Source organism: Dipteris shenzhenensis, chromosome 32, assembly GCF_047967505.1.
Source record: "Dipteris shenzhenensis isolate YYH24624 ecotype China chromosome 32, Dip_SZ_1.0, whole genome shotgun sequence".
NCBI classification, from domain to species: domain Eukaryota; kingdom Viridiplantae; phylum Streptophyta; class Polypodiopsida; order Gleicheniales; family Dipteridaceae; genus Dipteris; species Dipteris shenzhenensis.
The window spans coordinates 2,240,712-2,255,383 of NC_141627.1; the positions used below are offsets into that span (position 1 = coordinate 2,240,712).

The 14,672-nt window shown below is 47.0% G+C and overlaps 1 protein-coding gene across 1 annotated transcript in view; it reads right to left on the reverse strand.

Moving 5' to 3' along the window:
* LOC147880170 (uncharacterized) overlaps window positions 1-14,672 on the reverse strand; it is a 368,868-nt gene that overhangs the window by 92,504 nt on the left and 261,692 nt on the right. The window contains exons 15-16 of the mRNA XM_087370364.1: window positions 6,760-6,846; window positions 6,404-6,619 (exon numbers count right to left, since the gene is read on the reverse strand). Coding sequence (XP_087226490.1) covers window positions 6,404-6,619; window positions 6,760-6,846 — 303 coding nt within the window. The remainder of the gene's footprint in view (window positions 1-6,403; window positions 6,620-6,759; window positions 6,847-14,672) is intronic.

The window sequence follows — 14,672 nt, forward strand, 5'->3', positions numbered from 1 at the left end:
TGGGCGGCCGATGCGATTCAGAGTAGCAGTGAGGAGCTGCAGGCTCACGCCCTTAGGCGGAGGAGGACCCTTCACAAGCATGAGCGGGCTTTGAGGAGAGACCTCGCCTCCATTGAGTGGCTCAGGGAGCAAGACCCAACTTCTCAATGGCTTAGTGATACATTTGAGAGCGCTCGTCTCGAGTTTCAGGACACGGAGCTGCGGCAGGCTGAGTTCTCCTATCACTCCTCCCGAGCCCGTTGGGTGCAGCAAGGGGACAAGATGACGAAGCAGTTCTTTCAAACCACTAGGCCCCGATCGACAAGCACACAGCTACAACGTGTCCGACTAGCAGGGTATCATGCACACTGCCCGTAGGAGATTCTTGACATGACCACCGGTTTTTATAGCTAGCTCTTTTGGATGGAGAAGATGACCCAGCTAGTCTTGTGGCCCGAGAGCTAGTTTGGGATCACGTTCCGACAGTAGTCTCGTAGGACTTAAGCAGTAGACTTGAGGAACCTTTCATAGATGAGGAGCTCTGAGAAGTGCTCAAGGCTCTCCCGACCCAGAAGTGCCTGGGTGAGGATGGCTTGACTCCGACCTTCTTTCGGAACTTTTGCGAGATTATCTCCATTCCTTTTCGGTTAGCTTGCCAGGAGATTTTTAACACAGTCCTTCTCCCTCAGGGGTTGGATTTGTTTGATCCCGAAAGGGGGAGATAGGTCAGATATCCGACAGTGGAGGCCGATCACTCTGCTTGATACCACATACAAGATCCTTGCCAAGGTCTTGAGTTTGCAGTTACGGCCCCATCTTACCGACATCATCCATGACACACAGACTGGGTTTGTCCAGGAGTGCAGCATTCTGGACAACATCTTCACATTTTGGGAGGCAGTGGATTGGTCCAGGGAGGAGTCACATCCGCTGGCCATCCTTCTCTTGGACTTCGAGAAGGCCAACGACCAGGTGGAGTGGTTTTTCCTGGAGCGCACTATGAGGAGATTGGGTTTGTCATACAGATGGGTCAGAGGAGTTTCAGTGCTATATGCAGGGAGCTCTAGTCAAATGCATATTGGAGGACATAGAGGCGAGGCTGCCCATTAGCTCGGTCCACCAGGGCTGCCCATTAGCTCCCTTCCTCTTCTTGTTTGTGGTGGAGGCTCTCGGCTACTATCTGAGATCACAGGTGGCGGGTCTCACAGGGTTGAGGCTCCCAATTATACAAGAGGAGCTCCTTGACTCGGAGTTTGCAGATGACACAGCCTTGTATGTTGAGGGCACCATAGTGAGTCTAGAGAGAGTCAGCAGAGGCGCCCTGGCTATCTACTGTGAGGCGGCCTCGGGGGCTCAGATCAACTGGACGAAATCCATAGGCTTTTCCACAGGCTTTGAGGAGACACAGGAGATCCGGGAGTGGGGGAGTGACTTTGGCTTCAGATGGATACCGTGGGGACAGACAGTGAGATACCTTGGATGCTAGGTGGGTATTGACATCACAGCAGAGCAGCAGATTGCCCCGATCCTTGAGAGTGTTTGGTGCAAGCTTCTCTATTGGAGCTCGGCCAAACTCTCCCTAATAGGTTGCGCCTTAGTGGCAAACCAGGTTCTTCTTACCACGGCCTGGTATATTGCCTCCTGCTGGTGCTTTCACAGAGGATGCACTGGGCAGCTCTGATGGTTGGTACCGAACTTCCTCTGGGAAGGTTTAGACAACACGAGGAACACTAGGGCCCAAGTAGCTTGGCAGACGGTGATCATGCCGCAAGCAGTGGGAGGCTTGGGTATCATTGATTTAGAGATGCAGAGTAAGGCCTTCTGGGCAAGTTGGTGGTTCATGGCCTCACCCCAAGTTCAGAGCCTTGGAAGCTCCTCTTATAGCGAGGGCTTCTGAGGAACACTCCACACACGGGCACCATCTTGCGGGCAGAAGGCCCTCTACAAGTTTGATGAAGACACAAAGCCGTGATTCTGCTTCCAGGTCTGGACAGAAGCGTCACATCATCTGCAGGTCACAAAAAGAGCAACAGAAACAACACCACTCCAGGACGTCTTTGTAGCTGAAGGAAGGAGAAGAGGGGTGGTAGATCATGGCATAGTGAAGAGAGGCAGTGGTTGATGTAGATCACCTCCTCCAAAAGCTCCAAACAATGGTAAGAGAGGGGAAAGTGGAAAGGAAGGAGGAGAAATGAGTGCCTTCCAAGGAGGAGAAGGGAGAGTAGCATCATTGGCCTCCCTCACCTCATCCTCTTGGAAAGGAAAGGAAAAGAGAGAGTAGGGCTAGGAACATGGCTTTGATACCACACGAAGGAACATGTGGCAAGCTATCTCTAGGAAAGGAAATGAAAGATTGCAAGCATAATGGAAATGAACTCAAATGGAAGTAGGCAATAGCAATGAACCAAAATACTCACATGTAGATATCTTGATATTGACTGATATGAAAAGACTCAAGACTATTACAAGACTATATAATGTGAGCCTCTAGACTCTAGAAAGTTACAATGCATATGGGATAATCTCCCATATGACACGTGGCACTATCTAGGACTCCTATAAAATAAGTCGTAGGGACCTAGGACACACAAATACACTCACTTTGACTTCATATTCCAATACCCCTTCCCTGCCTCCCCTTCTCCCTCCCCCTCTCCCCGCCTCTCCCTCTCCCACTCTACTTGCCTCCCCCTTCCCTGTCTCCCCCTCTCCCCCTCTACCTACCTCCCTTCCTCTCCCCTCCGTGCTTCCCCCTTCCCTGGCTCCTCCTCTCGGCATCTCCCTCCCCGTCTCCCAGCCTCCCCCTTCCCTGCCTCCCCCTTCTGGCGTCTCCCTCCCCGCCTCTCCCTCCCCCTCTACCCACCTCCTTCCTCCTCGCTCCCTGCCTCTTCCCCTCCCATCTCCCTCCTCTCCGTCCTCCCTCCCCCCCATCTCTGCCTCCTCCCTCCCCACCTCATCTCCCCCTTCCACCTCCTCCTCTCCCCCTCTAACACCTTCTCCCTCCCTCCTTTCCGTCTCCTCCCGACTGTCTCCTCCTTCCCGGTAACCCTCCCTCTCATCCTCCTCTTTCTTCTTCCCGGGCAACTTAGTGCGGAAGGAACTTTTTCAAGTGTTCAAGTCGGCCTTACCCACCTCAATTGGTGATGGCTCTCAATCTCTGTCCACTCCCACTGGCCGCGAAAACAGTGATTTTTTCAAAAGACGAGTTGCAGTAGCTTAAAAATGACAAAGAGCAAGAGAGTTCGACATCACTCTTTGCTCACATCCATGGGTCCCACCCTTTGAGATTACAGGCCAGGGACTGGATGCTCTCTGCTCTACATGGAGACCTCTCAAGGCACCTCACAGATGTTCATGTGCTTGGGTGAGGATTCTTCCAGGTTGTTTTTGACTCCTTAGATGTAGCAAGTGCAGTGATTCAGGCTAGTCCATTAGCACTGAGCTCCAGAAGGATTTTTTAGACCCCTTTCTCCTTGGGGTTTGATCTTGCCAAGGAGGATAGCTAGATGACGTCAATCTTCATCAGATTTCCCGGCCTTCCTCAGGTGTACCATCAAATTTTGCATTCCATTAGAGCTGTCTTTGGGATGGTTACCGAGATCCCCCCTCTCCCTAAGATGCCTTCCTCAGCAGCATAGCAGAGGCACTCAGGTCGGATGGGGTACTGCATGTTAAGGTCATTGTCTCTGACCCTAATATCTCGGATGACCACATTATGCTTCAGCGTCCAGATGGCTCCTTCTTCAGACAGAGAGTTGAGATTGCAGGGAGACAGGATCAGTGTAGGATTTGCAGGACCCTTGGACACTTTGCCAGAGATTGCCCAAGGAAAAGGAAGAAGAAAATACCTAAAAGATCCACAGGTACGCCTCATAGCTCCCCCTGACCTGGACCTTCCTCATGACCAGCTCCTACCTCTTCCCGTGCTGCTAGACCTTTTACGTCACGGCCAACACCATCAGCCTCTTGTCTTAGTACTTCTTTAGCGCAGCCAGGACCTTTAGCCTCTCGTCCTAGTACTTCTTCAACGGGGACAGGACAGTCACATCACATCATGTTTCGATTGTCCCCCATTGGGTGCCTGTCGGAGTTAGGGAGCTAGTTCCACCTCACGCTATGTTACAATAGAAACACCCCTAACCACATGTTAATGGGCGTTGACCACATGGCGACAGGCGTTGACCACATGTTGACCATGTGTCACCACAAGTCAGCCACACGACACGAGGAGTTGACCACACGGGTTCATCCAAGAGTACTATCCGAGGCAACCGTGCGTCGACACATGTCAACCACATGTCAACACATGTTAACCACATGTCAGCAACTAGGAGTACCATGCCCAAGGTGATCTCATCGAGAGATGCGCACATGGAGATTGAGCTTAGCACATGGAGCACTCAGGAGTATTTACAGTTACACAGTGGTTCAGTGGTTCAATGGTGCGGTGATCCAACTCACCTGCACATGGAGAATTCACACCATCATGCCTAGAAGAGGCTGGTGAGTCAAGGAGTCAAGAAGTTGCCATAGCCATCAAGAGAGCCAATGGCGCAACGGCTATCCTCAACAGCTAAGGAGATAAGAAAATGACCAATGGGAAGAAAGGGGGAGATTCTCAGCGAAGAAGGGACCCTCCAACACGAGGGATGAGGATGAAGGTGAAGGTAGAGAGGGGATGGGACATTCAGCATTGAGCATTCAACGTTCGGCATTGAAGCAAGAGAAAGGAGAGTGTGAGGAGAGATAGAGGCTAGAGCTACGAGCTCACCAAGGAGAGAGTGTGGAGAGACTTGTGTGTACCCCTTTGTCTACTATGGGGTAAGACCTGTGTGTTCTCGTGACTTGTGACTTGTGACTTGTAGATGCTGGTCAAGTGATATGTACTTTGGCCATCTTGGTCACTTTCTCATTTTTCCAGTCTCTTTCCGATACGGGGATTGTTCACTAGTGTATGATGAGGTTTCTTCCTCTGCTTATGTTGTGGAGTTCTCATGTCATTGTCATTTAGCATAGTGCACTCGTACGTCGTTGTTCACTGCAGTACAACCTATGACACGTGCACACCACTGCACGGTGCACTCTACACGATCCATTGCATTAGATCATTGCAACACTCATGCTTCTCTCACCAGCGGCATTTGGCCTCCGGTAACACCTCTGGAAGGATAGGAACCCCTCCCCTCAGACAAATTATTGCGATCGTGGTGGGACACTGCTGGTGTTGAGTAGCAAGAGGGAAGTGGAGTTCTAGGGTCCTAGAGGAGAGAGTTCTTATGCCGAGTAGTTATGATACCCTTGAAGGAGCGAGTGAGACATCTAGAAGGTACTTAAGGAGAGTGGAGAGGAGACTTCTAGCCGACTAAACTAGATACAAAAAGCATTACGTGAGACGGAAGTTCACAAAGTCTTCAGGAATAGCACAAAGTGAACCTATTGGAGCTGTAGCTAGAGCAAGTAACTTCATCGAGACTCTTATTGATTTGGACCAATAAGATCGGTGGTGGTCAGATCCCGACTCTAGAGAAGAAGAAGTACAAAGTGGGGAACGGGTGAAAGAAGAAAGTACTAAGGATGAGGGCTCCTCAGACGCGCATCAAGATCAAGACATCCCCTTAGCTCCTGTTGCAATGATGTCTTCATCAGCAGCAGCCACTTCAACGGAAGTAGTATCCAGTTTAGCGCCGGACTTGACATCCACTAGTCAAGCTACCATTTCATCTGCCATACATAACCCTGGTCCTTCAAGTCTAGTTTCTACATCCGTGGCACCCGTGGGTTCACCTTTTGCTCCAATGTCCCTACCATTGCTATTATCTTTACCCTTCCCTCCTCCTCCTTATCCATCCTACATGGCTTCGACCCCTTCCTTCTCCTTCCCAACTACCTCCACATCCCTATTGACCCCATCATTCCCCATGTCTTCACCATCTACTTTCGCAACGGTAGCGCCTACAGCATATGCAGTACCGTCTATCTCCACTATGGCTACATCAGTAGTAACTGCACTAGTGTGGTCTCCTGCATGGGGTGTTGTCTCCTCATCCACCCCACCATATATCTCCTTAGTACCCACATTGAATATTGTCCCATTGGGAGGCCCTTCTGCTCTTCCTTTCAGAACTTCAAAGGTCTAAAGATTTAGAAGAGGGGGGGGGGGACCAAGGGGGAGAATTTTAACTAGAAAAGAACTAAACGGAGACAATAAAAAGGGTTAGAGTCTTAATAAATACATAGTAGAGGGTTAGAATATATAGTAGAGAGTTTAGAATATATAGTAGACAGGGGGGCCATCTAGGTGAGTTGGGAAAAGAAAAAAGGGGGGGGGGGGGGGGGGTGAGGGATGGAGGGAGGGAGGGAAGAATCATATTATAGTTCAACTTTATCATACAAAAAGGAGAGTGAGCAAAAACACAAATTTTACCAAAACCCCAGCCTTTTGCATGAAAGTCTGGAAGAGTAACTGCCCAGGAGAGTTTGCCAACCATGATTCATGTCCGTTTGTGACCACTACCACCAGGTTTCCTATGTGCCTCTTGTATAAATCCTTTACACATGCCAAACCAGTAACTTGGGCTAGCATTTCTTCCACGCACGTGGCCCTCTGTTTCAATTTGGGATCAGGTTCAAAAGCTTGCACCTGCAAATTTAAGAGCTTTCTCTCAATGATTCTGAATAAACTTACCCTGAAAATTTGAATAAACTGATTTTCCTTAAACTTAGCCATATACATTAAGCAATCTGTATATAATATACATCATCAAGATTGTTCATATGTACCTGAAGCAGAATTATAAGTATATCTGCAGAACACGACTCACAAAATGATCTGCCCACTTTCACAAGGTTTGTTAAGACGGAGAGTGTCTGACAGAACAAGAACACCAAAACTTGTTATTGAAGATTATCCTGCAGTTTCAAAACTATTAAGCAGTTGCTTCCCTTTTAGTGTGTTCTCTTTCGCTTAGTTTTGTTCAGTTTCTTTCGAGTTTACCAAGTCTTATACATGTACATACTTTTTATATGCATCCCATAATTTCTATTTCCCTTATGACAAAAATTGCCCCAGGTCCTCTAAAGCAAGCTGGCCAGACTTTTTATTAGTTCCTTGAAATTTTCTATGCATTGAACAGTTACTCGTGCCATGTACTCTCCAACTTGTAATATTACACATATGAGCAGCTCTATAGTATATAGAGCTTTGCAACAACCATGAACAAAAAGGGATCTTCTATGGTTGTACGCATGTATATGTATCAAATAGTGAATGGGGCTCTCCACAAACTTAACCACGAGAAACAGGGTCTGCCATAATCTCGACCTTTTTGAGACTTTAAAAGGAAAGAAAACTAATATAGTTTCTTGCGTGCAGATTATTTCCCTCAGTTTCTTAAGTGGATACCTTAGTAACCACCAAAATGTCTCATTCTAAGGAGCAAAAGAAAAGTGAAGATGCCCCTTTTTTTTGGGCATAAAATATAATCCTATTAGGTATGAAAGAAACAGCACTCAAGGTAGACATACATTGTGCAGAGCATGAGAAACAAGTGGTATAAACATTTGGGCATATTCAAATCCTAGAAGAAACCAGGATTGTGCTTGAAAGTGCCATACCATGCCAGTAAGAGACTCAAAGAACAAAGGACTGCCTCTCCACTCTCTGCGAAAAATGGTCTTCCTGGACAGATGAACGCCCCATATCCTTGAACAAATTGCCATTAAAGTATGTTATATCCAGATGTTAGACATGGTATGGGCTAGGTAGATCTGGGTGCCACTGCAGCAGCCATCAAGGTATGTACAATGTATGTCCCGATGCTAGCCATGGTATGAGCTAGACGGAGCTGGGTGCCTCTGCACATCTAGATCTCCGAATGTGCCAGGTAGTCATGCTCATGATAATTCCCCAATTCATGTCCCCGGGTGTAGCTGGAGGTCTGTACTAAGACGCAAGATCTGTGTCAAGCCGACAAAACTCTACAAGATGGTGCCAAACAGTGATAGCCCAAGAAAATACTTGACTCTCATAACATACATGAGGCCAAGTCAAAGAGAGCCAAGCCATTGAGCCCCGAGTGATGAAAATTGTGGAGGAACAAAGCACTTTTTTTGGGTATGTTGTGTGGGAAGTGCTCAGTTCCGACAATGCCTCCTGTTCAGCCCATCGATAAAGGAAAGAACAAGGCGTATGAAGGTGCACCCTCTCCAAAGGTGATTTTTTGGTATTGGGTCTCATTTTTAGTTTTTTCTCCATTAGTTTATTGGTCTTCAGTATTTAGTCAAATCTTCAAATGTCTCATTTTTTGCTTTTGGCTGTGGGATGGGCTACATAGTCAATAAGTCGTCGGCATGCACCCAAGGTAGAAGCGGGAACACTAAACACCTTTTTCCAAACAAAAGATGACTTCAATCGCGAGTACTGGGTGTGTATGGAGAGAGAGAACCCAAGGTGGCTTATCGAAAGGGAGGTAACAATGAAGGATTGGATTAAAGTGTTTTCAGTGCTTCCTCAAAGGGGCCACAAGGTTAAACTCAGAACTATCAAGCAAGAACACTACACACGATTTTATACATTGTACACTAGTGTTATCAGGGGCCTCCGCAAAATTCTAATGTTATAGTCTTGAATTTGCAAGAGTATTTGTATTTTAGGTGTTCATAGGGCCAATTAATTGGGCTAGCTTGAAGAGAGTATTGTGAGTAAACCAAGTGCAGAATGTGGCTTTCTCAGAAAGCTACAAAAGTGGTCCCATGAAACTAGTGAACCAATCAGTGGCCTCCTCATTCATGATAGGAGCATACCTATATACGAGATGTCTTCCAGCTTTAGGAACATCTATTTATAATGTCTATAGCCTTTTGCAAAGGGGCATACATGTCCTTCATATATACAACCATTATATTTCCGAAAACTCTACTATGAGAGGATGAGTAAGAAATGAGAAATGTGGGCTGATAGGCAACAAGTTAGTCATGATAACCTCACTTTGCTCACGAAGTTGATGTAGCCAAACCTCCTTTGTTACCCATTGCACAAGGCTTTGTCATTTTTAGGCATGCTGTAGATTACTCTAGCACTTTCATCCAGCCCAAGTAATTTTTAGGCATGTAGTAGATTACTCTAGCACTTTCATCCAGCGCAAGTAATGCCACTCTCCATAGTTGTTCATGGTATCAGAGATCCCTTTCCTTCTCCTGAGGCATCGTGATATTCTTGTGAGAGAGAGATTCTTGAGTGTTTCCTCTTTCATTCCATTGCTGAGAGTATTCCATTCATTGGGTTGAGTAAAACTTCCATTCATGGAGAGTTCTTTGTGAGGATTTCCATTTATTCCAACTAAGAGAGGGAGTGTCCTCTTCATCTGAGAGAGAGAGAAAGAAAGAAAGAAAGAAATTTTATTAAAGGTCCACGGAAGGCCATACATGGCCTATGGGACACAAAATCATCCGAAAGGAAAATACATCATCAACGATGCGCCAACTAGGTGGCCTCATCGTAATACAGCTAAGATGCCAAAAATGGCTACAAAAATCCTAGATACAAAATGAAATGAAATAGAGTACCAAAAATGCCTAGATACAAAATGTAAAATATGAAATATGAGGAACATCGTCTTCCCTAAGAGGTCTGTGATCCAAAGAAATGATGGAAGTCATGGCCATCGACCATGCCTCCTGCCATGAGTGTGAAGATCTGGGTAAGTGTCAAGTGGGTTGCTGGCGGTGCCAAGTCTCCATGGAGCAATCTCCTCCGAAAATCTGCCATCATCCTCCGTCGTCTAGAAATAAAGCGACGGGTACGGCCTCTGTGTAAGATCATCCTACGGTGCTGCCAGATCATGTCATATGTACATCCTCGGGGTGGAACCATCGGTGCTCTCTGGCAAGATGGGCTATCTCTGTGCTCATGGTCCTGCGCCTCGTCCTGCTCCTCATGAATAACCAGGTCTCTGGCAGGGATGCGACGGTGCTCTCTGAGGAATCTCTCTCTGTATCTGGTGATCTCCCTGATAAACAACGCTAAGCAATACTGATCCTCATACTCCATAATCCGAGAGAGAGGTCCAAATCCGTGCCCAAATAAACAGTGAAATCTGCCATGGATCTCATAATATAAAGGGCATCTACAAACAAAGTGCTCCTCAGTCTCCACCTCCCCCATAGTGCAACAAGGGCATATCCTAGTCTCTCGCCTGGGTCTATGTCCGGTAGCTGTACGACGCATCCTGCCGGCCTCAACGTCTAATCTGTGGCAAGATACCCTGAGCTGGCCCAAGGCAATCCTGAGTGAGTGCGACATATGAACGCCAATATATCCTGGGGATATGATGAAGCCATCCTCTGAAATCCTGAGAAAATGGTCACGATATGTGGCCATCTTCGTAGGAAGCTCCGTGGGATGAACCCAAGTGCGAAACGTGTGTAGCTGCAACAAATCTGCCCTGATAACCTGACTGAGCTCATGTCGAGTGAGAGGGAGGCGAGGGGCATCTATGCTGTATCGAAATGGTGGCAGCCTATCCATATCCAAGCCCAACGAGGTGAGCCATGTGGAGAGTGTGTGGTACCAACAAAAAGTATGACCTCTCTCCGCTAACATCTGCGAGGATGTCAGTACTAGCCATGGTAATCGTGCTCTGCCTGCTGCTGAGTCTCCGAGCGCCCTGATCCTATGCAAGTATGTAACTGACTGAAATGCTGCATCTAGCGCTAGGGGTGTAGCTCCGAACTCTGCGAACATAATCTGATGCGGTACCGTGGGCTTCGCTCTGATCAATCTGGAGAACATGATGATTTGTAACCTCTCTACTCGTCTCCAATCTGCAACACTGAGATCTCCTGCCCAAAAGGGGCTAGCATACATGGCTGCAGGTCTCACCAGCGTATTGAAAAGTAAGGACTTCGTGTTGGGATGCTGAAAATGTAACTGTGCACATTGCCTCTCGAGAAGAGCCAAGGCGGCATACCCTCTACTGATCCTATCTCGTGCTGCGTGCGTCATGGTGAAGACTGGACCTCTAAATGTGGCACCCAAATATGTATACTCCCTGACTAGCTCCACCTCCTGCCCATCAAATGTGAAAGAGAACTCGCCTCTCCTATAAACCTGGTATGACGTGTTGAAGACCATGACTTTGGTCTTCCCAAGGTTTACAGACAACCCTCTGTCCTGACAAAAGCTGTGGAGTGCATGGAGATGTGCCTGTAAACCCTGCTGGGAGGAAGAAATAAGTCTTGGAGAGAGAGAGAGAGAGAGAGAGAGAGAGCATAAGTCTTGCGATCATAGCCCAAATGATCTTGGCTTGCCTACATTCCCAGAGGCAATGCCGAATAGACTCATCAATAGTCAAGCACCAAGCGTAAGGAGGATCAGCTCCAAAAGTGTTACTCCATTGATTTACTATAATCCCTCCATGAATGAAAGCTAAAAACTAGAATGTGCTCATCTGCAGAGGAGTCAGTCCATCATTTCCTATGGAACTGCAGGCATGTGAGAGTCATATGGATCAGGGCTGCCAGGATCCTCAGTACTTTTGTCCCTTCTCATTTCTTCATGACTTGGGGATCAGTGGCTTGGCTCTCCTTGTCAGGACCTCAGATCTTCTATGAGTGGCAGGATGCTTCATGGGCCATCTCCATCCGATGACACCTAGTTGAGCCTTGCTCCTTGGAGGATGTGCCTATCTCCTGCTATATACCAATAGATGCTGATGTGGATTCTCCTTGGGAGATACTAGCTAGTATTACGGCTTGGCAGATTTGGAGGGCCATATGCACAGAGGCCTGAGATGGATCTCAGGTCCACCCTTTCCACACTTTTGCCAATATTTGGGCTGACACCATTCATACTTTGATGGCTAGTTGGGCGAGCATGCAAGGATCCTCTCGGGCAGCCTCTACCAGGAGGGTTATATTCCTTATGGAATGGAGGGGCTCTCCCTTTTTCTCAGAGACTACAGTAGGGCTGAGGTGGCACTTTCAGCCTCGACATCGGTTTCTTTCCAACTCTTTTTGAGTTTTTATTTACCCTTATAGTATACTTATTTTCCTCATGCCCAGCATGATTTCCACTTCAAGCTTGCTCACACGGGTTTCCTTCATACTTAATAGAAGTCTCTTTCATGAAAAAAAAAGAAGGAATGAAAGCTAGAAGAAAAGAGAGAATTTCCTATTTTTGAGGGATCTGCAAAGCCTCCTCTAGAATGACATTTATCAGTCTAGGGTGACTTGAAAGCTCTCCAATGATGAGCTCTAGATGGTCTCCATCCTTTGGCTCTAATCTGAAATTTCCTGGCATTAGACTATATAGTCAAAGAATGAAAGGCTCTTCGAGTGATTATTTGCAACAATCGACTCCAGTTCACCTCACTAAAGATACTTTATGGAAACTCTCCCATGAAGCCATAGACTCTAAATACCAGTGTCCTCCATACGAGGGTCAATGTAGTAGCCAGTTGTAGAAGCATTTCTCCACATGACCTTTTACCCTAACCAGCTCATCAATCATAACATCCTCATCCCACGATCTAACCAATCAGCACAGTGAAGACCATGGTGTCTCCACCTTTGGTCCACATGAAACTTGTGACCTACAGCAAAAGCTCCCATACATTTGATAACTCTATGTTGTCCCCCATGTCCAATGCGCCATTCCAAAGGGATAGTTGCATCTATTTGAGCAATTCTTCTGCCACTTTATCTAAGATCACTAAACGATTTGGATTTTGTGTTCATTAGGGAGGTCGTTAATCCCTTCCAATATCCCATTGATGAAGGTCCCTTGTCCCATTTGAGCCATTGCAGATAACCTGAAGTACCCAGAGGTCTACCATGGTCATCCAAGATACATATATTTCACGTAACTAGCTATCTATCAATCTCATCCTACATAATGGAGAGAATCCTATGCAAGGAACTCTTGAAATTGTGCCAAATTTTCACAAATAGCAGCCATAAGTGATGAAGACGGCATCCTTCCCACTCAGCCCCTCCCTTCTTCCTTCAGCCTTCTCCAAGTAACAGATGTATTTTCTGACTATTTAAATCGACCTTCCACCCTTGATTGACAAATGGTGACCTATAAATCAATCCTCGACCACCTTTTTTTTTTTCCCCAAAAAAGAGACTTCTATTAAGTAAGAAAGAAACCCACTAGAGCAAGCTCTGTGTGGAAATACACCATGCTAAGCATGTAATAAAAAAAACCTCAGAGGAATGAGGTAGAAAGGAACCAAGGCTGAGGCTGAAAATGCCATCTCAACCCTGTAGAAGTCTCAGCAAAGAAGGGAGAGTCTCTCCAATCTCTGAGAAAAGTAACTCTCCTGGAGGAGGCTGATCGAGATGATGCATGGTCGCCCAAATGGCCATCAGACTGTGTATCGTATCTTTCCAAGTACTGGCCAAGATCTGAGAAGGGTGAACCTGAGAACCCTCCAAAGCCTCAGTGCATCTGGCTCTCCAAATGTGCCATTGTGCAATGCTAGCTAGGATCTCCCATGGAGAGTCGACTGAGGAGTGAGCAGCCCTGAGAAGAGTGGCCGAAACATCCTCTAGAGAGCACGACTCCACAAGGTGTCGTCGGATGTGAAGAGCCCAAGAGGAATCAAGTCTCTCAAAAAATACCTGGGGCCCTGAAAGAGTAAGCCAAGCCACTGATCCCCAGGTCATAGAGAAAGGTAGGCGAACAAAATTGCTGAAAAGTCTTGCAATCCCCTTCCATATGATTCTCGCCTATCTGCAATCCCAAAGGCATTGCTGTATTGTCTCCAAAGCAGAAAGGTAGCGAGGGCAAGAAGGGTCAGCTCCGCCGAACCTAGATCTCCAATGGTTTACTCCTATCCCACCATGAATAGAAAGCCAAAAGAAGAGAGTGATTTTTCTATTCCCGTGGGATTTCCAGAGTCTCTGCCAAAAAAATTTCTGCAAGTCAGCAGGAATCTGAAAGTTCTCCCAATGATGAGCTCTGGTGGGCCTCCAACCCCTACAACTGAGCTGGAATTTCTTGGCATTACTGACCGTGTAACGAAAGAAGGGGATGCCCTTCTCTCGGTGCCCTTCATCTATCCATTCCCATTTCCCAAGGTCCCACTGCAAAAAGTTAATTGGGACACCTCCATAGAGCCACAACCTCCATGAGCCAAGGGCGAGGAGAAGCGGGTCAGGATCCAAGTACCACTGTGAAAGAGAGCCATGCTCCATGAAGCCCACTATCCTGACTGGCTAAAACGGTACCTCCAACAAGATCTTGTATGTGGATCTGGACAGCTTGCCCCCCGAAGAAACATAAAAAACTAAGGCATCCTCATGTGTGTCAAGAAAAGCAATCACCTGTAAAGGAACTCCCAATCTGGAAAATGCCCCCATCCAGGTGGAGCAAGTAATAGGCATGTCATCTGTGTCCACCCAATCCAAGGGCAAGGCTACATCAATCTGTTGGACTCTCCCTGCACTCCCTCTGAGATTAAGAACCATCTGGGCTTCCTGAAGGCTTTCCATGCTCCCACTGTAGATGCAGGGCCCCTCTCCCTGTAGGATAGAATAGATGCATCTTGCAAAAGGTGTGAGAGCACAATGAAAGAAATATGTTGTTCTCTATTTTTGATTGTGAGAGGGAGGACTCTCTCTTATAGAAAGGGGGAAAAGGTAATACCTTCCCTACATAAGTGGCAATCAGCCCCTACATCAGTGGGAAT